Source organism: Miniopterus schreibersii (genome assembly GCF_964146895.1).
Source record: "Miniopterus schreibersii genome assembly, chromosome: 3".
In the NCBI taxonomy this organism is placed as follows: Eukaryota; Metazoa; Chordata; class Mammalia; order Chiroptera; family Miniopteridae; genus Miniopterus; species Miniopterus schreibersii.
In genome coordinates, this window is record NC_138103.1 from 50,326,153 (window position 1) to 50,351,724 (window position 25,572).

Sequence of the window (25,572 nt, forward strand, 5' to 3'; positions counted from 1 at the left end):
AGGTAATGAGCTTTAGACATCGAAGCCTGTGTGAAGTATGGTTGTGAAGAAAAGCAAAGCTAGATTTCCAAAGAGACAGAGGGCAGGTAAAATAAATAAGTAAAGAGGTTAGAGCACAATAGAAATTGTTGGAGTCTAAAGAAGAGAATTTTTTAAGTTGATTGATACTGGAGAATATAGGATCCAAATGGGACCAATCCTTGTTTGTACACTCCTCAGCTTTAGCATTGGGATCTATATAACTCTTGAGAATCGGCCCCACATCTGACTCTGAAATTAAGACCATAAGTGTTTGTTAAAACTTCTATCAGGTTACATAATTATCACTTCTTTTTTGTGGTGAGAACAATTAAGATCTAGTATTTTGGAGATTTCAAGTTTGTAATACAATATTGTTAATCACTATGCTGGGCATTAGATCTCCAGAATTTATTTACTTGTTGCAAGTCACTTACTGGTATTTGAGCATTTGCAAATGGTAGAGTGCTTTTAGGAAGAGACCTTCAAGAAGTTCTTTATATTTTTCTAAGCTATGATTATTTAAAAAATTTATTTAACAAGAACCAAATGATGACCAATCCTATGAGTCTATAACTGTGTTATGTTCTTACCAAGAAGTATAAAAAAATAAGGATAAGCATCTTAATGAAGACATGAAAATTATCACCATATTTTTTTCCTTTCCCCCATTATTACTAGTTTTCAAAAATAGAAATTGGAATGCTCCAGATTAAAGTTTGTATTAGGAAATGTAGCTCAGGATTAGATTTCTGATTTTCCAAGAACAACTTTGTCAAGAACCCACTTATCATTAGAAACAAATAACCTTTCAGGAAAACCATCTTTGTTGTATAATAGCTACTTGGGGAATTTTTTTTTTTTTTTTGAGTCTCATGGACACAAGCTTCTTCAATGACACAACATTGAAGACCACACCTCCGGCCTTCTAAAGCTGTGTCCTTCTCATGGCATTCTGTCTCATTGTCTCTGTGCCAGAAACTGTTTCCTTCCCCAAGTATGTATGGCTTTTGTTATTATACATGTGTCTCTTCTAACCCTAGAACATCAAGAAGAATATTTTGATTTAAAACTCAATCATAGCCTCATTCTTTGAAATAGTTTCCCATCCATATCAAACTTATTAAAATTGTTAAAATTTTAGTAACAATCTATAGAATATTTCAAATTTTTCACTTTCCCAGGGATATATTGTGTGTGTACTTGCATAGAAATAGTTTTGGTTAGTTGTTTGTGTGTATAGCCTGTGTTCCCAGTTTGGTCCCCACTTTTTCTGTTAGATAATAAGCTTGTTAGGAGATAAATTACGCCTGGTCTGCTCGTAGAGGGCACTAACTAGTTCAGTGACCCCTCAAGGATTAGATCCATCTAGGTATTATATTTAAGTTGACCTCTAGCTTTATAAACCAAAGCATTATTTTAGATAAAATCTTAATTGGATATTAATTAGATTTTAAACTTCACCTTTATATTTTGTAAAAAAGCTTTAAAGAAATAAAATACCATCTTTTTAAAAATGATGTACCAGAATGCACTGTTGAATGCAAAAGGAATTTCTTGCTCCAAATAGTTCTTCTATTGTGGGATGAGGGCAAGGGGCATACAGATGGCATTATTGTCCTATAAAGTGTAGTTGTGGAGAACATGACTTTTAATATTCCCCACACATATTTTCCAATAAGCCTGTGGAAAGTACCCACATTTATGTTTGGCATATAATGGTAGCTCTACATAAACACACACACACATACACTGTCATGCATTTCCTCTCCTACAAGGGATACTCCCTCAGTGGTTGTTTGTATCATCAATTAAGTGCTGGTTTCGGTGGGCTATTACACAAAATAGAGGCCCTGATCAACATCTTTACATGATGTTTAACGTTAAATAAATAAATAAATAAAAATCAAAGCCTAGTTTTGGTTCCCTAATGACTGCCTGCGTAGTGAACTGATTTGTAAAGTCTAGGATTCATATACACATATACCTAAATAAAAGAAAAATAAACAAGATAAATAATTTTATTTTTTAATAAAAATGTCTAAAACCATAATTCAAAAAATAGTGTTATGTCCACTTGGTCAGTATTTTTTGTATGTGCAACCTTCAAGGAATCTCACTTGTTGCAAGAAAGGAAGGTTGGCCAAGACAGAGAATCACGGGTGGTCAGTCACGCCCCCAAGTTGAAAATATCTTACTTCTCTTGACCTGTAATCCTCTCTGATAGAAAATATTACTTCAGGATGATAAAGCTCTTGTGATGCTGTTTAATTTAATTTGATATAATTTAATCTGGCATTGCTATGTCAGTTATATACCTTGTTCCATCTTCATGAGAAGAAAAGGAAATGGGAGTATAAAAGAAATATTATATTTAATTTTTCTAGCTTTATTGAGATATAATTGACATATAACATTGTGTAAGTTTAAGGTGTGCGATGTGTTGATTTAATACACTCATATATTGCTTTATGAACACCTCCTTCAGGTTGCATATTTACTATTTCCTTTTGGTGATGAGAACATTTAAGATCTACTCTCTTAGCAACTTTCAAGCATATAATACAGGACTGTTAACTATAGTCACAATGTTGTACATTAGATACCCGGAACTTATTCATCTTCTAACTGGAAGTTTGTAGCCCTTGAAATTAGCCCTACTAATTTCTCCCAACCTCCAGCCCTGATAAATATTATTCTGCTCTCATTTCTATAAGTTTAGCTTTTTTAGATGTCACATGTAAGTGATATTGTATAGTATTTGTCTTTCTCTGTCTGACTTTTTTCATTTAGCATAATACCCTCAAGTTCCATTCATGTCACAAATGGCAAGAAAGGAAATAATATTTTAATGTTATTCATTAGACCTACTTCTTTAAATATTGATAGGCATTTTGAATTCTCTGGGTGTGCGGCTTTGAAATGGGAGGAAACTGTGACTTTCCTTTATGTTCTTCTGCATCCATAGAGTAGGTACAGGTCAGGATCTATACAAAAAATGTCCTGCCAATATATAATTTTATATCCAATATTTTCTTTTTTTCTTTGGGATGAGCTCTTCTTTTCTTCAAATAGCACCTATATCTATGGTGTTTTAAGTAAAGAAAAGTGCAATTTTAGGGCTAACAGTGGCATTGTTAACTGATAAAAAGACATTCCAAATATTCAACTAAAGTTACACTTTTAACATCATTTATAACGATGTGTGCAGACAAAAGAATGAAAAATATATGTGATTTTAAAATTATGAAACATTCCTTTATACCAGTACTTATAGGGCCAGTAAATTTAGAGGACTCCACAAATGATTCCCTAAAATCCTTCTCCCACTCAGGTGTCATATTAACTACAATTCTACTTATTGAAACACATTTCTTTGGCATTATTCTTATGGGCATTAAAATGAAAATAATCTGTTAACAGGTAAACATTAATTTATTATCTCAGTCTGGCCAGCATGGCTTAGTGGTTGAGCATTGGCTGAAGATCCAGAAGTTCCCAATTCTTGGTCAGGGCACATGCCTGGTTTGGGGGCTCGATCCCCAGTAAGGGGCCTGCAGGAGGCAGCCAATCAGTGACTCTCATCATTGATGCTTCTGCCTCTCTCTCTCTCTCTTTTCCTCTCTCTGAAATCAATAAAGATATATTTTTAAAAATTATTATTTCAAAGGTACCAATAGAACAGTAGTTTACTCATACAACAATCCTTTATGAGTGCCAACCATGGGCCAGTCATGAGTGGAGCACACTTATAGAAATGATTATTTGTGCATTCCTTCCTGAAGGAGGTCTGGAGTTGAGTGGGGTCAGAGAAAATCTCTGAAACAAGAAGTTTCTGGAAACACATGGTAAATTTAAAACATTTTTTATGATTTCTCTATTATTTCAATGCAGAATGACTTACAAAGTCTTTGGAAGGGAGAATAGGTGTGGTCCCAACACTGAATAAGACTGTTCAGAGAATTTTATCTGAAGCCTGTTAAATATTCCAGAACAACTCTAAATAATGAATAATCTTTAGAATTACAAACAATACATTTTAAGAATGGGGGGAGAGAGAGTATGAATATTAACGCTGTACAGGAAATCCTTCACTCAATATAGGGAGTCCAAGAGTCCAAGCAGAGTTCATTGTAAGTAATATCGGATGAAGTTGTACATCTTCCTATACTTTAGTTTTATTTCTAATTTGGAAACTGAGATTATTGTATAAACTATTTCTCTGTACCTAGGGTATTATAATTTACCTACTCAGCCCACAGAGTGATAGAATTGCCATTACAAAAACCTCTGCCCTAAGTTCACCCCATGTGTACTTATTTATCTAAAGGTACGCTGTAAAATTTCAAGAACTCAGAGTTTAGAAGACAGCATATATCATTTACATATCACCACAGACCCCCCCCCCCCCAAAAAAAGAGAGAGAATAAATTTAGAAAGCTACCTTAATGCACTCTGTTTCAAAGTATCGTTTTAGGTGGTGTTGTTTTTTTACTTTGTGTAGTAAAATATTGGAACAGTATGTATCTTACATTAAAGAATACAACTACTTAGGCATGAAAAGTGCTTTAGATTTTGCAAAATAATTTTAATGTGCTTTTAAATTTTCCTGCAGTTACTTTTAACATTCTTAAGATAATTTACTCCCGTGTATATTTACAAAAAAAGTACATTCCAATCTTTGTACTTTCTATAGTAAAGAATTTTATAAATTAACAATAGTGGTGTTCTAATGAAAGAAAAAAATATTTAAATATTTCCTAACATTGATACTGAGAGATGATGGAGAAAAAAACCTCATTCCATGTTCTCTATTCTACTCCCCCACCCAAATCCAAGTACATAAACTTAGAGATAGTTGTAGTGAATGTATATATTTCTTCAGGAAACTAAGGTAATAAGATAAACATGTTTTACTCTATTATGATCTAACTTCAATCAGAGAAGGGATGATATGTTTTACAAAAGAGAAAGATGGTGGAATTGACTTGGCTTGACGGGGACAACGTGGTTTTATAACTCAATCAATTGCTCGTTTTCCACTAGTGGGTAATTTACAGCAAACTTTAAATCATCCTCTTGACCTTCTATGACTGCCTCCTCTTTCATAGCAAAACAGACTCTTTTCTGGGAGAGGGGAAAAAACGCCTGCTTTTCTATGCGTTCACAGAATGGCTGTGATTCTTTCTCAGCCACTCTCTCAGGGAACACGTTTGTCCTTAACTCAGATGTTTGAACTGCGAACAACTAAGTTTCTGGTAGGGATCCAGGTCCGGGGAATTATAAAGATTTAAAATGTTTTTTATTGATTAAAATAGCTACTTTATATTTTAGGGATAGCAACATTGGTTATGTGATGTTTGCTGTTTATATTTTTTACCTTCTTTTTATTTATTATATTATTCATATTTTTGATCAATGAAAATTTAAAATTTCTTAAACTATAATTCAAGTCTGTTGACTTGAATTATAAAATGTTTGTCTGGGTACGAATCATAATTTTTATTTTATTTTTATTATTTATGGTTTTAAAATTCAACTTAAAACTAAATATGGAATTTCTTTTATCTTGTGATGTGAGGTAAGGCACTAACTTTTTTCTTTCAATCATGTCACTCCTTGAATAAAGATATTTTATTTACAATAGATAATTTTTTAAATAGAAATGACAATAACTGATAAACTATTTTAAATTTTAAAACATTTTCTTAAAATATTTATTTCATTTTCTAAAAATAGAATATTATAAAAAGATACAATTACTCATCTATCAATCCAGGAAGAACTCTAAAAATTCTTAGTATTTAGTGCAAAGTTGCTTTCAAAACTGTAAATTGATAAAACTTTTCTAAAAATCAAGTTGATGTCTACCAAGCTTTAAAAATAATGTATTTCTCTATTCACTATTTCCAGTTCCAAGAATCTAAGCAAATGTGAACAATTATTTAAGTAGAAAGGCATTTTTCTAATGCCCTACAAGATAGGATGAGTAATACATAATACATCTGAATTATTAGTCATTCAACAAATGGAAAAGAGGAATCTAAGGCACAAGTCCCAGTAAGCACAAAAACAAATGCTTTCTGTGGTCTTTGGATAAGACAGAGTTTGTTCCCATTCTGTTATCACATTCATAATGAGCAACACTGTGATAGGGGAAATGGCAAGGTGTTTTGGTCTTAAATGATGCAGGATTACTAAACCAAGTTAAGGGTTTACATGGTATCCTGTAGTCCAACAAAGACTCTTAGAGTGTATTGGTTTGTTGGTTTGTTCGTTTATTTCTGTTGAGGTTTTGTTGCTGTTGCTATAAGCAGAGGAGGAACATACTTAGAGGTCAGAAGCATGACATATTTGCAGATGGAAGGACCATGATAATAAATAAATCAAAGATAAGAAAGAGCACTCAGTAAGGAAAATACTAGATGAGGCAAAATATGATAAAACCCAAGTCATAGGACAGAGCAAGATGATAAACCAAGCTAAGATGTTATGATTATACTAATGTAAAATATTATAGAGATCGTTCTTCCCTGACATCTAATGAGCTTAGTAAATGGGCAATTAATCACCCCTCCCATAGATTTCAAACTATGGTTTCAGTTTTGGGTTTAAAGTCTTTGTTATCTTGCATCTATCAAGCCCATCTGCAAGTGGACCTAGGCCCAACATATGTATTTCAAAGCCAAATACAAACTTTCAGTATCTGTTGTTTTAAGGGATAGTATAGCTTTGACCTTTCATATAATTTATTCATTAGCTCCTTCACTCTTTTATTAGCCTATGTATCGGGAGGTGAAGATACAGAAATGGAGAGCAGCCTCTGCATTGAGATGATCGCAGTCTGGTGGAGGAGATAGAGTAATGAACTAATAATGTGCAGGTTGCTTTATCAGAGGCGCACAGAGTAGAAGGCACTGGCAATGAGGCAGAAAGGGGACATGAGCGGATGGCCAAGGGTGATTTCCTGAGAGAGGCAGCCCTTGAGTTGGGTCCTGAAGACGACCGAGGCAGGGAGGGGAGGGGAGGGGAGGGGAGGGGAGGGGAGGGGAGGGGAGGGGAGGGGAGGGGAGGGGAGGGGAGGGGAGGGGAGGGACAGACCTAGTCCAAACTGGATCTGTAATGCACAAAGGGACCTGGGCATGGGGAAAGTGGCTTTCCCAGGTCCAGGAGTAGTTTCAGCATGCTGGACTAGAGGGCTGTGTGGATCAATGGAAGAGGCTAGGTTAGAGAGGGAGGCTGAGAGACAGGTAATGCAGGGTCCATTATTTCTTGCTATGGAGGTTGGGCTTAATTTTGCATGTGATCTGTGAAGCCACTCAGTTGAGGAGTGGCCTGATCAAATTTAAAATTTGGAAGATTTCTAGGTGATAGATAAATTAGTGGAAGACAGAGATGGTAATACTGAAAAGAGTCTAAAGGTAAATATAATAAACGGCAAAGCAAAACAGTGACAGTGGGGATAGACATGGAAGCAAATGAGGAAAACCAAGGAATGATACATGAAGTGTATAATAAATGGAAACTAGAAATGAGAATGAACATGAATATGCTACATTTTAAAATGTAACCTTTTTTTGGAGACAGAAAATGAATCTTGAAGATTCTGAATAATTTTCCATTGGTTCCTCTGAGGTAGTTAGGATTGGGTTAGCAAGCTACATTTTCCCATATAACAGAGTTTCAAGTGACTTTCCTGAGTGTACACAGTAAGTTGGAGAAGGAATCAATAACAGAGCTTTTATTTTCTCCTACTCAAATTTACACGGGAAATGCTTATCTTTTTCAATTAGAAATAACAGTCAGTGTTGCCCTAGATAAATAGATTTTTAGTTGCATGTATACTCTGAAACATAAAGACCAATGAGAGATTGTCTCAATTAGGGGGCATTTCAAATTTTGAGGACGTAGCATGAAAGACAGAAAAAGGAGTGTTTAGGCTAACAAACCAGTTGAACAACAAATAACACCACAAAAATATGATAACTATGTTTGTTAGGTGATGAATGCGTTAACTCACTCTATTCTGGCAATTATTTCACAATACATATAAGTATATCAAATCACCATGTTGTATACCTTAAACTTACACATTTCTTGTCAGTTATATCTCACTAAAGCTGGGAAAAACAATTTAAGCAAATCAAAGAAATACTAAATAATGAAAAACTAAGCTGACTTTATATCTTTGAGCAGTTTCTCCAGTTGTGATCTATAGATCATCTGTGAAAATTTCTCTTTTATCATATACTTACTGTGTGTCAAAAGAATGTCAAAATATTCTAAAGACAGTTAAGTGTGCAGGAGACTCAAGGCCTTTTCTCTCAAGGGAGCTAACATCTCAACCAAATGAGATAAATCTTTAAATCAGGTAGATCTGATTTCAAGTTCCAGCTTGAATATATATATTCAGTCTTAAGTGATTTCTTTGCTTCTCTAAACCCCAGGTTCTTCACATTTAATATGAAGAAAATAATCCCTATCTTCTGATTTTTTTGTTGTTTTAAAAAAGGGTCTAGTATAAATCCAAGTGTAAATAGTTATTGAGGAAGTGTAAAATTTTCTTCCTCTGATGGCATGGGATTAATATTCATGCTGAGAAAATTGTATCTGTGACTTAGGTACACGGAAAATATAAATATTTGCAGTTAAATGGCCATCGTTACTAAGCAGTACATATTCCCCCATGAGGTGTAATTGAAACAATGCTTATTTGAGAGTTCAGCAACCTGGATCCCCTGCTGGCATTGCTGCTAAATATAGCTGTGTGACTTTGAACAATAAGGTAAACCACTTTGGGTTTCAATTTCCCGAAATGCCAAATGCGGCAGTTGAACTAGATGGACTCATAAATTCCTTTCTGTACCCTAAACTCCATGACTCTATCTTCATATGATTCAATAGATACCTTTGGAACAGGTCCTGTCAACTTGCATTGTTGTTTAAATTTTTTCCTTCTGGTTGCCATGCTTTATAAATAGATTTCCTACTCATCAGTCAACTTGGAGGAATAGCATTTTCCACTTAATATCGTATCCTCTGACCTGGCTGTTTGTTTCTCTTGGTGCAGGAGTATTGCCTTTCCTCCTGATGTATGCAGGCAAATGTTAAGGCTTAAAATCAGGAGAACAGTATGACTTCTTAGTCAAAGAAATGTACAGAGAATTGTAATGATTCATATAGATTATTAAAAATGTGATGAAGCCAGGTTCTTGGAAGGTCATGGCATCTACAAAATATTTTAAAAAGAACCAGTAAGTAGAAGTGTTATCACAAGGATAGAGAAGTTATTTCACATCAACATCATTTAGTATAGTTTTGGGAAAGGAGCTCTGACATTTTTCTGGAAGATAAGACTTCCCACATCTACTTCACTGGCAACCACTGAGATTCTTGGAACCACAGAAAACAATTTGTTCAGTATATAATTTGACTATGCCATTACTGGAAACTTTTTTTTAAAAACAGTAACAGTCAATAAAGTATCAAATGTTAACAGTGATTGTCTTTTAGAGGGAGAGTTACAAGTGCTTTCTGCTTGAAAACTAGATTAACTTCTGTTTTTGGTACTGGTGTGTGTGTGTGTGTGTGTGTGTGTGTGTGTGTGTGTGTGTGTGTGTGTGAATGTGTGTGATACTTCCTCATGCAGTGAACACAAATAAACTTTTAAATTGGGAATGAGAGTAACTTTAGTTTTAAAAAATATGTTAAAATCTGAGGTGTACATGGCTACGGTGATGTACTAGGAGTTAGGAGAATTTGGCTCATGTTTCAACTCTAACACCACCTGAGTTATATTAAGCATGAAATGTTTTTAACAAACATAAAAATTCAACTTATAGAGTTTTGTAGCCTATAGTTTTGAGTGTTTTCTCATTAGTGTCAAGTGTCCAGTGTGTGTGTGTGTGTGTGTGTGTGTGTGTGTGCGTGTGAAAGAAAGAGAAAAAGAGAGAGAGGGAGAGAATATGTATTTTGGATAATCAAAATCATTTTAATCTGCAATATTGTGCAATAAATTCTGGATTTATATTATAATTTAATATTTATATTTAAATTTATATTTAAATTTCAGATTCAAAGTTGGGTTCAACTCCCAGCTCTGAAGATTTGTAAACTGAAGCTTCCCCCACTCATTTGTAAAATATGATTATTGATACTCAATTATATAGCTGTTCTTTAGGTTTGAATAACTTAGGTATGGCACAAGGTAGGTAGTAACTGTTAGCTCTTATAATGGTTAGTGAATTAAATAAATGATTGGACTAAACAACACAGTCTTGAGTCAAAAGCATGGTGATCCCCTAAAGAATTGGAAGTGATATTTCTGCTGTGATTCATAAATTGTTTAGGAAAGGTGTTCAAAATTAGAATTCCATAATTATTTTTTGAATACTAGTTTGACCTTTGACATTAAACATATGGCTCCTAAATATGATTATTAAAAATTAAAAACATTTATTTGACGTTTTAAAATGAAGCAGTAGTTTCATTAATCTGTTGCTGCATTACTTAACAGGTATTTTTTTCCCCCAAAAAAACTACTATCAAGCAGCCACTAGAAACCAAGGTCTGCAGAACCTCAGGAGGTGTTAGGGATATAGGGATAAATGATGTGATCTGTGCTTTGAGTTTTCAGTCTGATGAAAGAGAAAGACATGTAGAGAGAAATAACAAAATAGTATGATAATTGTAATAATAAAGCTAGAAATAAAGAATTGCTACCAGGGAGACAGAAGAAATTAATTATAAAATTGAAGAATCTTAGTTTAAAGGCAGTTCTTTTGAGACAGGAAAAATAATTTCCTTTGGAGGAATGCCATATCTTTATGGATATTCTTGCCCTTATTCTTTGTGTACATCATCTTATTGAAGTATCGTGTGCCTGTGCGGGCCACGCTCTTTGGCCTGGATTATTGAGATCATTACTAATAATCCTATGCAATTTCTTAACATGCCTTGCCCTTCACTTTACTTTTTTAAATTCTCCAGAAATAATCTTCTATATGTAATTTAAGAAAACTATTACTATTTGGGAAGCTTAATTTTGTGCCTATTATATTAAAGATATTCTTTAATTATCTAAGTTATTCTTTAATATCTAATTCCTGGATAATTGTAATGTACAATAGACTTTTAAGCATAACTCAGTATGTTATATGATGTTCAACAAAAAGCAGAACACTCTCTGGATTCAGTTAGAACTGGGAGTTTCATTTTTACAAAGCACAAACTGAAACTGTTATACTTTAATAAAATAAAGAGGGGAGGAACCTAACAATTGGAAGAATGCTAACCACTGTAGTTTTTTCCACTTACCATCCTTGTCTACCATCTTTTTTTATGGGTAAATTTTGACTCTTGAGTGTTTTAAAAAATCTGGATGTTTTTCAAAATCAAACTTTAAAATTCTCTAGTTTCCTAATTTTTTGAATGATGGTAGTTCTGCTTTCAGAAAACACTAGTCACTTAAAATATGTACGTCAGTGAAGTAGTTCATATTTCTTGTTTAACTTTAAATAATTCCAACTTGAAAGGATGATTTTTAAAAACAAATTTTCATCTGTTTTGGTTAGCATAGCTTCTGAGAGTTAAACATTGTAACAACTGTGGTTAAAAATGCAGTTTTCATCTTAACACACACTTGTTTTCTTTAGCTCACCCTTCCAAACACACATTACTTCAACTTTCTAATGGAACATCTTTAACATGCTAAACAGAACTAACACTTAAAAATAAAGATTGAAGTGATTGTACAGAGAATCAGAAGATTTAGTGTGGAGCTCACAAACTGACAGCCTGGGGGCCTACTCCGGGTGGCAGAATTTGCTGTTGTTGTTTGACATTTATCATCACTGTCCCATGAGAGGCTGCCCCCTTTGGATAGGAAAATATATAAGCAAAATTACCCATTTTTCTGTTATGTTAATCTCTGGTCCAATGGCCTGCATGTTTTCAGGCCTTTTTAAAGCATCAGCGGTGCCCCTAGCAGTGTGAGAGATCAAATATCATTGTAAATAGTTCTCATTTCACGTACGCAGAGTGCCCAGAGAAACTCTCATGATTATTACGGCTACCTCTCCTAACTCTAAAGATATCAACTCTCTATAAGCAACTAAATAGGACAGGATGTAATACATAGTAGAATAAAGATATAAATAAATATTTTAGAACATGGCAGTGGAAGCAATTAGTTCTGCCAAAGAAATCATTGCAAGGGATATTCACCTTTGAGTTTTAACAATAGTCATGACTTTTTTTTCTTCAGATTAGAGGCTAGAGTGACTTCATGAGGAAGGTCATGTCAGGCAAATGCAACATCACAAATAAAGGGACATTTATAATGTCTGATGCCAATCATATCTAACATAAGCAATGATATGTGTAAAGACAGAATTCTGGAAAGTAAGGGTAGGAACAAGTTATGAAGCCCTGGACTGATATCACTTAACATTTTTGGTTAGGATAGTAATGTGATCAAATGTACATTTTAATAAGGTGATACCATCCTTGAAACAGAGGATGATAATGTTGGAGTCCTTGTGTTAAAGAACTGGTTAGAGTAATATTTTCAAATGTTGTTTAATAAAGATGCATAGTAAGATTATGTGCAAAAAATTATATGCAAGAAAACCTGACAATTTCTATTATAATCCATTCTATTCTTTATCATTTGTTCAAAATTGCTGATCAATGACCCCAAATTTAACTAATGATCCACCAATGGGTCTAGCTAATAGTTTGAAAAATAATTAATTAGGAAATTATTGTAATGATAGTTCAAAGAAGCATGGCTGTGCCTAAGCTAAGAAAATACCAGTAGAAATGGAGAATATATTCAGGAGAAATTTTCTGAGAGGAATTTTCAGGGCTTTGTAATAAATCTGATATGGAAGATTAAAGAACTGTAGAGATCAAGACCTTTCAGCCAAATGCAAAATGTGACTTTCCACTAAAAGAAAGCATGAGAAAGATCCACTTAAAAAAAAAAAAAAAAAATGAAGTAATGAATGTGAAGTTGCCTTGGCCTACCTATGATATCAGAAAATAAAACATTTATTTTTATCCACTCATGATAATTTTCTGAATGCTTGTTTTGTATCAGAATGCTTAAATTTTCTGGGCATTAAAACTACTGTCTTTCCACGACCAACTGTTGAATAAATCGTATGTATTAAATGAGAAATCATTTCTCAACCTTAGATTGTTACTTTTAGGAAAGTAAAAAGAAAAAATATAATTGGACAAACAAGAAAATTAAATGTCAAGGCAATGGTACTATGACGAGTTTGAAGGGTAATCACTAAAAGTTAAAAAACTCAGGTATATTTCCAGCAGACAGTGTAATGACCTTGTTGTACATAGTTTATTAACACCATACATTGGCAAAGAGAAAAATTCTGGTTTATCTGCCTTGGTTTTCTGGCATGGCTGATTAAAGTATCAGCCATAATAGTTGAGGAATTCTGTTTTCTTCTTTTTAATGCAAAACAATTTTTAAGAACATAAACCCATGCTCAATCATTTCTTTCCTCTATAAAGCAGTAATACTCAGAAACCACTGATCAGTGGAGTAGCCCAGTTCCCTGATTACGCCAAGAGACACTAAAAAATACATTCTAAAAATTCTTCCTTGGTTTCCTACCCTCTTGTCTTAAATATCCTAATCATGGATTTCTACCAAGACAATGGACAAGAAATTTCTCAACATCTGTCAGAAATTTCCTTTCAGACCACTTCAGAAAAATTAAAATGATCCTACTATTTAATTATAAAGGAAAGATTAAGAAGATATGTTTAGTATTCATTCTATGTACAATTTTAGGGAACATGACATTTAGAATAATTCATGATTCACTTTTGTGAAAAATAAAACAATCACATGCAAATTCTTAAGTACAATAAAGGGTAAAATGAGTAGGTCATATTTAAATTACTTTGAAAATTCATGTAGTATAATAAGTTTTTCACAATGCTCATGAAGTTTATGAACTTTTGTAAATATATTGTCAAGCTTCAGGTAGAGAACAGCAGTTAAAGCTCTTACTTTAAAAATCGCTTAGTGCTCACAACCATGCCCTGACAACCTGAAGCTGGAGACCTTGTTTTTAATTGAGAAAAATTGAGGATAAACATCATTATCCTTCTCATGTCTTACTTTTTCCTTTTGCGTCTCATCTTATTCCTTTTACCCCTCCTCTATTCTTGCTTGAAAAATAGGTGAGGACTTGTAGGTAGTAACACCACTCAAAATAAAGTGCGCTCCAAGAAGGATAATAAATACTGAGCTTGAGCTTGATAAAAAATGTGGGCTCACTGTGGAAACCTGACTGTGGCCACCTTTTCCCATTTCCCCAACTCTTGCTTTTCATATGCTAGAGTTAATCATGAGAGTCTAAGGCATAGGCCTATGGAGTCAAATTTCCTACTGGAGCTGACGTCTTGCTCAACTCTGCACTTTTAGGCCTTCCTTTTAACCCATTGCTTTACATCAGAGGAGACGTTTGGATTTCATGTCACATTTAAGTTCATTGATGTTACTAATAGCCCTCCAGTACTCTTAATATTTTGAGGTAATTTCAGGATCCCCTTATTATTTTTAGATCTGAGTTCCAATGCTAAAAAATATTTGTCCTTTCAGCAATATTACTTGTTCATATGTAGTTTTTCATAATGTGCAAACACGTTTTATAAGAAATAAATCTCAAACAAAAAAGATAAGTGTATTTATTTCTAAATAAAACTCAGTGAATAGACTTTACTTCTTAGTCTCATCTGGGACATTTTTTATTTTATTTTAGGGAAGGGAATATAGTCTACTAATTTTGCTATAGAGTTTTTATTTGAATTCATACGTGATTACAGGAGAGTGGGGAGGGATGAAACCCCCATCTTAGCCAACTAGACTTTCAGACCAGACACGTGAATTAGCAACATCAATGGGCTGATAAAAGCCACAGCTATATCACAGTCAAACGTAACTGAACTTGTCACCGAATTCTCTCAATTTGTTCTGTGGTCAAACTTTTCCTTTTCATTCACAGGGATTAACTGGTGCACAGTATTTAAGAGCTTATAACCTACCTCTATTATTGACAAGCTATGTAAACTTGTACAATTCACCCCAACTCAGTTTCTGTCTCATGGGACTATGGTAAGAGATGCATATAGTATTACATGCAAAGGAAATAAAAGAGTTTCTGGCACATAATACATGCTCAATGAAACCTAGTTGTCCTTCTTAATATCATAATAAAAGACCTTCACTACCTTATATATAAACTGTTTCAAAGTTCTCATTGTAGAGCCTAGTTCTCTTACACACTTATGTCATAGTCTACTTTTTTATTGAATTTATTGGGGTGACACTGGTTAACAAAATTATACACTTTTCAGGTGCAAAATTCTATAGCACATCATCTGTACACTGTATTGTGTGTCCACCACCCCAAGCCATTCTTCTTAAGTACACTTGGCCAGGTCTATGAGCTTCTCAAGTTTTCATATTACCTATGGTGTCAGATTTGTTCTGTCTAATATTCAAGATGTTATGCAATCAACCATTAAATCAACCATTCTAACCCCAATTATCTTCCGGGGTGCCTAAATTCCAAACAAAATCATTTATTAAATGACCTATAAATAAATATTTTTTCCACACTGTTGCTCAGTAAGTTTTTCCTATTTGATATGCTCTTTAAATTGCCTGCATACTCTTGACTCTCACAATAGGTTGTAAGAGGAAAGAGCTAATATTTTTTACCAACTCTAAGCAAGCAATTCTAAGAAGATATTTAGATATTTTTTCCTTTCCCCGCCCCCAATAGCATTCCAGTCAGTGTTAATAGGCTCAATTATAGAAAAAGCTGGATCGCAGAGATGTTACATAACTTTGCTGAGGTCACCTGGATTGGAATGTGAACACTAATGCTCATATACCTACTGAATAAAAGATGGCTGAGGGTAGAAACTAAGCTAAACAACTTTGATTCCTTAAAGTAAGCCAGCATTGGATATTGTCAGGTGCATTTCTTGGCATGCTTTCCTCTTGAGGCCCCCAAAACTAAGTTATTAAATAATATGTGTGCAGTTGTAGCAGATTTGCCCAACGACTCCATTTCAGTTTTGACTGTAGTGTGGGAAAGACATAGTCTAGCATATTTCTCAGTATTCAGATCTTTGTCTTTTAGAAAGAGCATGATTTTTTTCTTTCTGTGATTTCCCTAGAAATAATATGACACTGTTCTTCCAAAGCTTGCCAGTAATGTAAACAAATCTGGATTTGTGAAAAAGTCCCTGTTCTGTTTAGTCAGTTATTTTCAAGATATGTGTCATTAGTATTTATTTCTATCACATTTAGGATTTTCTTGTTATTTCACCAGCAAGCATAAAATGTAATGTGTGTATTTTTGTGTTCACCCACCATACTGAAAATGCAGATCTTCAGCATGATATTTCATCTCTATTTCTTACACTCTGTTTACCACATAATGGTGTATATCACATATAGATCAACTGTTAATCCTACGCTTCATATTTTGAAAAGTCATGTCAATTAGTTAATCCTTTTACCAGCATTTTGAAAATCTTTTCCCTCAAGAGGTCTGAAGTATGAATATTATTTTCATATTTAATATACCTAAAGCCCTTTGTTTAATAACTGCTTAGGATTTGGGGAGTGTTATGGTTGAGTTGCTTTATATAATATTCTTCCATCCTGGGAGTCTGAGACTATAACCTGAGACCAAATGGTAAAATACTGTTTCTCCTACAGGAAGCTGGGGTGAATGATGAACATATAAACATTTCCTCTGATGCTGAAAGAGATCACATGTAAAAAATAATGTCATTTAAAACTTCTGTCCTGGAGTTATTCTAAAGTAGCTGTGCTTTTCTTTTATATGCACTATGGCCTAGGACATATTTCTTTTTTTGTTTTAATTCTCACCCAAGGATATTTTTTCCATTGTTTTTCAGAGAGAGTAGAAGGGAGAGAGTGAGAAATATTGATGTGAGAGAGACACATCGATTGGTTCCCTCTTGCACTCGCCCCTACCAGAGTCAGGGATTAATCCCGTGACTGAGGTGTGTGCCCTTAGCCAGAATTGAATCCGAAACCTTTCAATCTGTGGGTCACTGCTCTAACCACCGAGCCAAACCAGCTAGGGCATAGGACGTATTTCTTAACCACTTTGTGACCTTAGTTACTCCTCACTTCAAAGTAATGTGAACATGGTTGGTTTCAGGCCTGTTTGGTACCTGCTTTCCTCACCTCAAGGAAGTCAGAAAGACTGACTGCATGTTTCAGCTTCCCCCAGCAATTTTGAGAGGGTAACCGCAAAACTTAAAACACCCAGCTATCAGAGATTATTTGTTCTCTTGGCCCTTCAAGTACAAAAGTAAGATGAGAATAGATGCGAACCATAAGCTTCCTCTGGGGTAGAAAAGAGAAGAGGCTAGGTCCCTTTTCATGGTTGGTTGACAAATGGAGCTCCATTGGCAACAGTGGTTTAGGCTATGGGATTTCAGGGCTGCTACAAACACACAGTGGGGTTGGCCAAAGGACAAAAAGGATGCTAATCATGTGTTTGGAACATGCCTGCACATTAACAACTAGTAGTGAGAAAGAATATAATTTATCCTTTAATACACTCAGTTTTGTTTTCTTCTCACTTAATCTATGTCATATGTGTAAAGAAATAATTAACAACCTCCTATATCACAGTACACTCTGTTTTACTCAGTATAGTGGGTAACTAGTCCTGTAGGTAGCACAGATGTTTAAGGTGCACCATGGAATGATTAAAGATGTGGCTAAATGAATGAACGTTATCTTATTGATATTACTAATAATAACTGAAAAGATTGTATTTTGGCAGATTACATAATTGTAAAAAATTACTATAAAAAAAAAGATAGCTGGGAAAAGAGTTCTGAGCATATGGTGTAGTATTTTCAAAATGAACTCTCAAGAGAACTGTTGAGCTATTGAGGGAGGGACCTCTTAGTTGCTTAAACTGTTGAACTATAACATAAGAGAAATGCAGGGAATATCAACAAGTCCAAGAGATATGTCTTCCTAGGGAATTCTGTGATCTTGAGATGTTATACATGAAATAAGTGTTGCTTTCCTTAAAAATTAAATGAATTAATATTAAAATGAATATTAAAAAACTAGATAGCCTTGAAATAAAGGAAAGTACCTTCAATTCTGCATAAAAGGAATATTGAAGGCAATAACATCCAGCGTGAGATCACAGCAGAAATTTCAGAGATCTAGGGAACAGGAGGACCTGGCTGCATTTCATCAGGTTTTTCAGCAATGATGGAAAATAAGCACAAATAAATTGAAAATTGGGCAGTTTAGAGTAAACAGGCAATTTGGCCAACATGCCTAATTCAGTGTATGTCTTCAGGTTTTTATTATGTCAAAACTAGTCGGACAGTAAAAAGAAGTTAATTTGGCCAAAGACGTAGAGCTTAAGTATATTAAATATTCTTATGCACTCAGTAGTTTTGACTCACAAAATCCAGCATTTAAAAATTGTCCACTCTTCAATTTTATGAGATTAAGAATAACATCTAAAATAATGTTTTACTTCATAAATGTTTGCTATACATTCTGACTACTTTTGAATATTGTGATCCCTAAGAAGATTTAAAGAAAGGAAGATTAAGTGCATGTGACTGAGGAGATCTATTCATAATCTTGCTCAGTCAGCAGTGTTGCTACTCCTATGGCTATGAGGTTCACAACAAGTCTACGGAATTGCTGGAGCACAACACAGCTGGTTGCTTATTTTGGCCTTCTTGTTGCTTGCCCTGATTATGTGGTATTCAGCTAATTATATGACTAAATATCTGTCTCAACCACAGAGTAGTTAATTTACTGGCCACATGTGGACATGGTGTTAATCTTTCCTTCCAATGAAAAATTAGACATAATCCCTCCAAGGAAAATGAACCAGCCGGGCTCCTGGAGCCAGCATAGATCCTATTTTACTATGTGTCCTTCTGTCATGTTATTTTCAGTACCACTGTTTCCATCCCTCAGAAAGCCTGTTTGGGCAATGCTTAGGTCATAAAAACTTTACAATAAAGCTCAAGTGGATGAATTACTCTTTGATGTGGATCCCGTTAGTCAGCACCACAGTCATTTAGCATTCTTCGATTGCATCAACTATGTTTTGTCTTCTACCCTGTTCTCCAGAAATCTTCTTCTGTTAGTTTCCTTTTGCTTCCAAGGTGGAAAGTACCTGTTTTTCAATACCCAACCTTATTGATGAATGTCTTTTTAGCTTTAAATACCACATGGCCAGACAATCATGTTTCAGAAACGTGCTTAGTCAATCCAAAAAGAGTAGGTGTTGGCAAACTTGGGGGTGGAGTAGCTTTTAAATATGTGATAAGAAAAAGTAATGAAAAGCATGAAGTAATTGATTTTTTTTTCCTGAAAAGGTAATTCAGTAGAATGTTATTTTTGTTCTCTTAAACTGGGTTGGCTCAGATAATTTTTATAAGTATAGAGAAAATTAAGTATAGATATTGTTTTTCTATAGTGGAAATCCTCTGAAAAGAATGGCTGATAACAGAAAGATATATTTGAAGCTATCTCCCCTGACAGGAACATGTTAACTGTGATATTAATCGGTATTGTCTATGTTTTAATCTAAGGAAGTAGAAGTGTCTGTAATAAAGATGTTCAGAACCCATTTCCCCCACAGTGTATCCAATTTCATCTTATAACCTGCGTGGTTGGAATTTTAGCCTACTTTCAAAGCTGGTATGGAGTATAGTTTAGGACTCCAAAGTTTATCATGTCCTCAGTCTTCCATGAGTTCTACTGTAAGATGTGTTCCCTTTGGCTTTTGCTCACAGGTAGCTGTTCTTTTCCAAGGAAATCCCATTCATAATATTCTGACGGTGGTGGGAATGAATAATACCTAATGTCAAATAGTGCATGGATCATGGATAGAGACAAAAATACTCTCTCATAATGATATGGTGGGCGTAATTAAATATGCATAACTTGAAAATATTATTTCTAAATAATATGATGTGTTAATTTTTTATTTGCTTTATTTAAGTAGCTCATCTTGGATAACATAGACTTTGCTTAATTGTATAAGATGAAAGATACTTGTTGTGATAGCTAAATGTTTTCAGAGATCTAAAAAGAATAACATGTATTACTTAAAAGAGACAAGGAAGGACACATAAGCCAGTATTTTTAATAGCAGAGCACACACTTTACTTTTTAATTAAATTTATCTTGTTTGAGCATTTAATGAATATGGAAAAATGCATAAGGAAGAGAATTATGAGACACTTTCACAATGTAGTCAAATCTATAAAATGCAGACAGAAGAAATCAGTTTATTTTCCCTTCCCCCGAAAGGCTGATACAAGGAAAGAAAAAGAAAGGAAGAAGAAAGTCTGTGTGTGTGTGTGTGTGTGCACGTTTGCGTGCGCGCTTGTGTTTGTGTTTGTTTACATGACGGTGTAGATTGGATAGATTTAGATGATTTTTTTTCCAAATTAGGAAAATCTTGTTTGCTAAAAATCTAATTTTTACTAATCAATTAATTAAAATTTATCTTTTGTAGCAAGTTAAAATATTTTAAAATAAAAGACTGTTTTTTAAGTCATCAAAGATCTACGTGACAGAATCAAAATAGCATCACACATTTCTTGAAGACCAAGTTCAAGATGCTTTCCAAAGCTTTCCTGTAATACAAGAAAGAAATCAACTTACAAAAACAGAATCAGGCCCAGGCCCAGTTGTGAGAACAGGACAACCAATCTGCCCCTCCCCGCCAGAAGGCACATGGCCTGTGAGCCAGGTAAACAAGCGTTTTGAGGATGTCCTCAGAAGAACAGAAAGATATTTGTCCCTAAAAGTAAGGGCTTTTATGCATTACTTAACATTTCAAAAAGGCATATTAAATGTGATAACTCCATTTTTCTTACTTTTATTTCCCATTTAGGCCCCTAGAAAGCAATTATAAATTTGTTTATGTAAAATGCTATAAGGAATTACAGTTTTCCCTTAACCTCAGGATACAGAAAAGCCATAGTCACTCACTTATGTTTTATAAAGTTGTTGAAATGACTTAAGCTTGACAAGTGGTGCAGATTGGAATATCAGGTCTAATGTGTTTTACTTACTTATAGAACAGCATGTAGTTTAGATTCCCTCCTGCATGGCAACAGCCAAATTTACCACCGTAAATTCACCTATTAGGAATTCATATCATGTGGTTTTATGACTATAGCAGCAAAGAGTATTCTTAGACAACATATCAGATTATTGTAAATGACAACCTAAGCCCTGCACTAGGAGCGCACATCTTTCCTGAAGACAATATTCCCGATGCATGGTGACGTATTGAAGATGTGATTTTACCAGACCATTTTTTCAGCAACCTGGGTAAATAAACAAACAAACAACTATGCTCAGTTCTCATTCTTCTTTTCATGTACACCATTTAAGAGTGAATGTTTCACATTTATTTCTCATTTGTCCGTTAATTTCTTCCTCTTCAGGTGTAATCTAGCCCCTGTGGTGGAGTTTGCTGCAGATGTGGGAACTAAATCAGATTTTATTACCATGAATCCATCCGTTGTACAAAGAGCATTCGGTGGCTTTCGGAATGAGAGTGACAGAGAAAAATTCGTGCACAGACTTTCCATGCTGAATGACAGCGTCCTTTGGATCCCGGCTTTCATGGTCAAAGGAGGAGAGAAGCACGTGGAATGGGTTAATGCATTAATCCTCAAGAATAAACTGAAAGTGCGAACTGCCTATCCGTCACTGAGACTTATCCATGCTGTCAGAGGGTAAGTGTCTGGAAAGGACCAGTCTGTCCTTGGCCCAGTGGAACACATAACTAAATATTTCCCCAGACAGGAAGGAGCCGCCATAAACTCTCCCATTGGATATGCGTTTCCATTATTTGATATTAGCTACTCTGCTCACCAACTTGAATTTTGTTCACGTGCTATGCTCTGTTAGCTCATTCTTTTTCTTGAAAGGGCAAATATTTGAACTTGGCACTTATGTATGTCGACTCATGAACAAACTACTGATTTTTATGCTTTTCTGTGTTAAAGAGTAGTAAGAATTCGTAGTAGAGTTGATGAATTTGGGATTAGAAAACAACAGAAGTGCTAAATGGCTAGTGGGCAATATTGTGGAAACATAAATGTTAAATGTATTTAAGGAGCAATTAAGATCCATCTGTAGTTAAGAGGCCTACTGGAGATAAGAGAAGGCTGGCTGAGAAGTTACAGATGCTATTTTTATGAATTAAGCCAACATTTCCCTTTTATTAACTCAAATGCAGAAGAAAAACCTAAGAAATAGGCTCATTAAAAAGTGGCAAATGATCAAAAGGCCCAATTCAGTCATATTTGTGTGTGTGTGTAAAATACATAACACAAAGATAAGCAATAATGTGTATTTATTGAACCTACTGTGTGTCAGATGTTGTAGATACAAAAATGAAGAAGAACTGATCACTGCTTTAAAGGGATACATGGGCTCTGTGGGGGTAACAGAGGCATGCATGGGTGGCGAGGGCACAAACAAATGATCGGGGGCATGTTGTCAAGAGCGTAGAATTTGTCCCTTAGGTTCACAAAGAAGTCTTAAAAGTCTAACATTTGAACTAGACCTTAAAAATAGAATAACAATTGTCGGAAGAGAGAAAGAGACAACCAAACAAAGAAATGCTATGGCATCATTAGAGCAAACTGGGGCAGGAAATGATTAAGTACACAGTACACTTGTGGAATATTGTGGAGCATTGTGATACAAAATTGGAAAAATTACTTGGTATCTGGCTGAGAAGAGAATCACTTTTATCCTGTATTAAGCACAGTTAGCTGTGTGCATTTAAGAGAGTAAATCTTGTACCTGCAGACTCTGCACTGGCAAGGAGAGGTGCTAGAGGAGTGAAGACCAATTAGGCTTTTTGACCAATTTACTCGTAAGATGATAAAAATGTAGGGTAAAATCAGCGGACATGGATAGGAAGGGTAAGTTCAAGGGATCGATTGAATATAGTAGCTAGAAGTCCTAAAGGAAAGTAGTTAACAAACCCAGAGTTAAAAATAGTTTGTTTCATACACTATAATTGGAACTGGGCTAGTGTTTTCATTTTGTTTTGTTATTGAGATACTCTCTACAAAGATTTACCATTTCCTTGTTAAGCCTAGAGACAGTTTCTTGGATTGTGTTATTCTGTGCACAGTTAAATTGCATTCTTATAATTAGATCATATTTATTCAACATTCATTCTAGATGTTTGACACAAAGTTTCAACAAAGTGAGATAAAAATACTTCTATTGAAGATGAGAATTTTTTTAGTTACAAAGATTCTATTGATTACAATTTGAAAATAAAATGTGTTATTTTTAAATAATGTGTTCTGAGCACAGAGTAACTTTATAATACATTGTGCTGAGAATTCATTTTATTTTTTTGAGATGTCAATGTTGAGTATCATTTGACTCAGAGAAAAACTGAAAGATCACTCTGTCCTGTCTGACACATACACTCCAGTCACTGTTTATTAAAATTCAAAAACAAATGTTTTGAAGCACTTCCTGCTTATAGGAAACTAATTAGAAAATTCATTACTCTGAATTAGTACTTTTTAAAAGATTATTTTTAGAGCAGTTTTAGGCTCAGAGCAAAATTGAGAGGACAGTACAGAGATTTCCCATATACTTTGTGCCCCCAAAACATACATATCTTCCCCCATTATCAACATCTTTCAGGGTCACATATTTGTTAAATTTGATGAATTTACATAGATACATTATTATCACCCAAAGTCCAGAGCTTACAATGCAGTTCACCCCTAGTCTGCACATTCTGTGGGCCTTGGCAGATGTCTGATGACATGTAGCCATCATTAGAGTATCACACACAGTAGTTTAACTGCCTTAAAAATCCTCTCTGCTCAGCCTTTCACACCCTTTAACACATGGCAAACGCTTATCTTTTTACTGTCTCCATAGTGTAGCCTTTTCTAGAAAGTCATGCAGTTGTAATCAGATTATGTGGCCCTTTTATATTGGCTTACTTTACTTAAAATACGCTTTAAAGATTCCTCTATGTCTTTTCATGGCTTGATGGCTCATTTCTTTTTAGTGCTGAGTAATATTCCATTGTCTGGATGGAGCAATTTATATATTCATTCATCTGTTGATTCCAAGTTTTGACCATTATGAATAAAGCTTCTGTAAACATCTGTATGCAGGGTTTGGGGTAGACATAGTTTTCAACTCATTTGGGTAAATGACAAGGAGTATGATTGCTGGATCTTAAGAGTATGTTTAGTTTTATAAGAAATATCCAAACTGTCTTCCAAAGTGTCTGTACCATTTTACATTCCCACCAATAATGAATGTGAATTCCTGTACCTCCACATCCTCACCAGTATTTTGTGTTTCCAGTGTTCTGGATTTTGGCCATTCTACTAGGTATGCAGTGATATTTTGTAGTTATTTTAATTTGCATTTCTCTGATGACATATGATGTGGAGTATCTTTTAATGTGCTTATTTGCCATCTGTATCTTTTCCTTAGTGAGATGTTTTTTAAGGTCTTTGGCTCATTTTTTAAGTCAGGTTGTTAGTTTTCTTATTGTTGAGTTTTATATTCTGGATAACTGTTCTTTATCAGATATACCTTTGCAAATATTTTTTCCCAGTCTGTGGCTTGTCTTCTGATTCTCTTGACATTTTCTTTTGCAGAATATTAATGTATTATTTTTAATGAAGTCCAGATGATCAATTATTTCTTTCATGGATCATGCCTTTTGGTGTTATATCTAAAAAGTCATCGCCAAACACAAAGTTACCTAGATGTTCTTCTGTGTTATCTTCTAAGAGTTTTATAAGTTTACATTTTACATTTACATCTGTGGTCTAGTTTCAGTTAATTTGTATGAAAGGTGTAAGATCTGTGTGTAGCTTCATTTTTTTTTTCTGCATGCAGATGCCCCATAGTTCCAGCACCATTTGTTGAAAAGACTGTCTTTACTCCACTGTGTTACCTTTGCTTCCTTATCAAACATTAATTGACTATATTTATGTGGGTCTGTTTCTGGGCTCTTTATCTCTTCTGTTGAACTATTTGTCTATTTTTCACCAACACCCAATAGTCTTGCTTGCTGTAGCTTTATAGCAATTCTTGAAGTTGGGAAGTGTCCTCTGACTTTCTTATCCGTCCATATTGTGTTGACTGTTATGGGCCTTTTACCTTTCCATATAATCTCTGGAATTAGTACTTTTGTTCCTTAGATTCTGGTTTATATTTCTCAGTTAACTACCAATAGCAAAACACAAAAAAGAGGCATGGGCATTTTTAATTGATTAGAATCTCGGTAGAATTATTTATTATTCACAACAATGAATTCATATGGGCTTTTCACAGATATATTAAACATAGAAAGCGCATAGCTTTTAATAATTAGCTCATCAGCACTCTCCTTTTATGTTTTGCCCACTTTTCTTCCATTATAATCATTATAAATATAAACTACT

At 34.5% G+C, this 25,572-nt stretch overlaps 1 protein-coding gene across 1 annotated transcript in view; it reads left to right on the forward strand.

Annotated features, from left to right (window-relative positions):
• Positions 1-25,572, forward strand: part of ST8SIA4 (ST8 alpha-N-acetyl-neuraminide alpha-2,8-sialyltransferase 4) — an 83,952-nt gene that overhangs the window by 19,689 nt on the left and 38,691 nt on the right. The window contains exon 4 of the mRNA XM_081132245.1: positions 21,562-21,855. Coding sequence (XP_080988371.1) covers positions 21,562-21,855 — 294 coding nt within the window. The remainder of the gene's footprint in view (positions 1-21,561; positions 21,856-25,572) is intronic.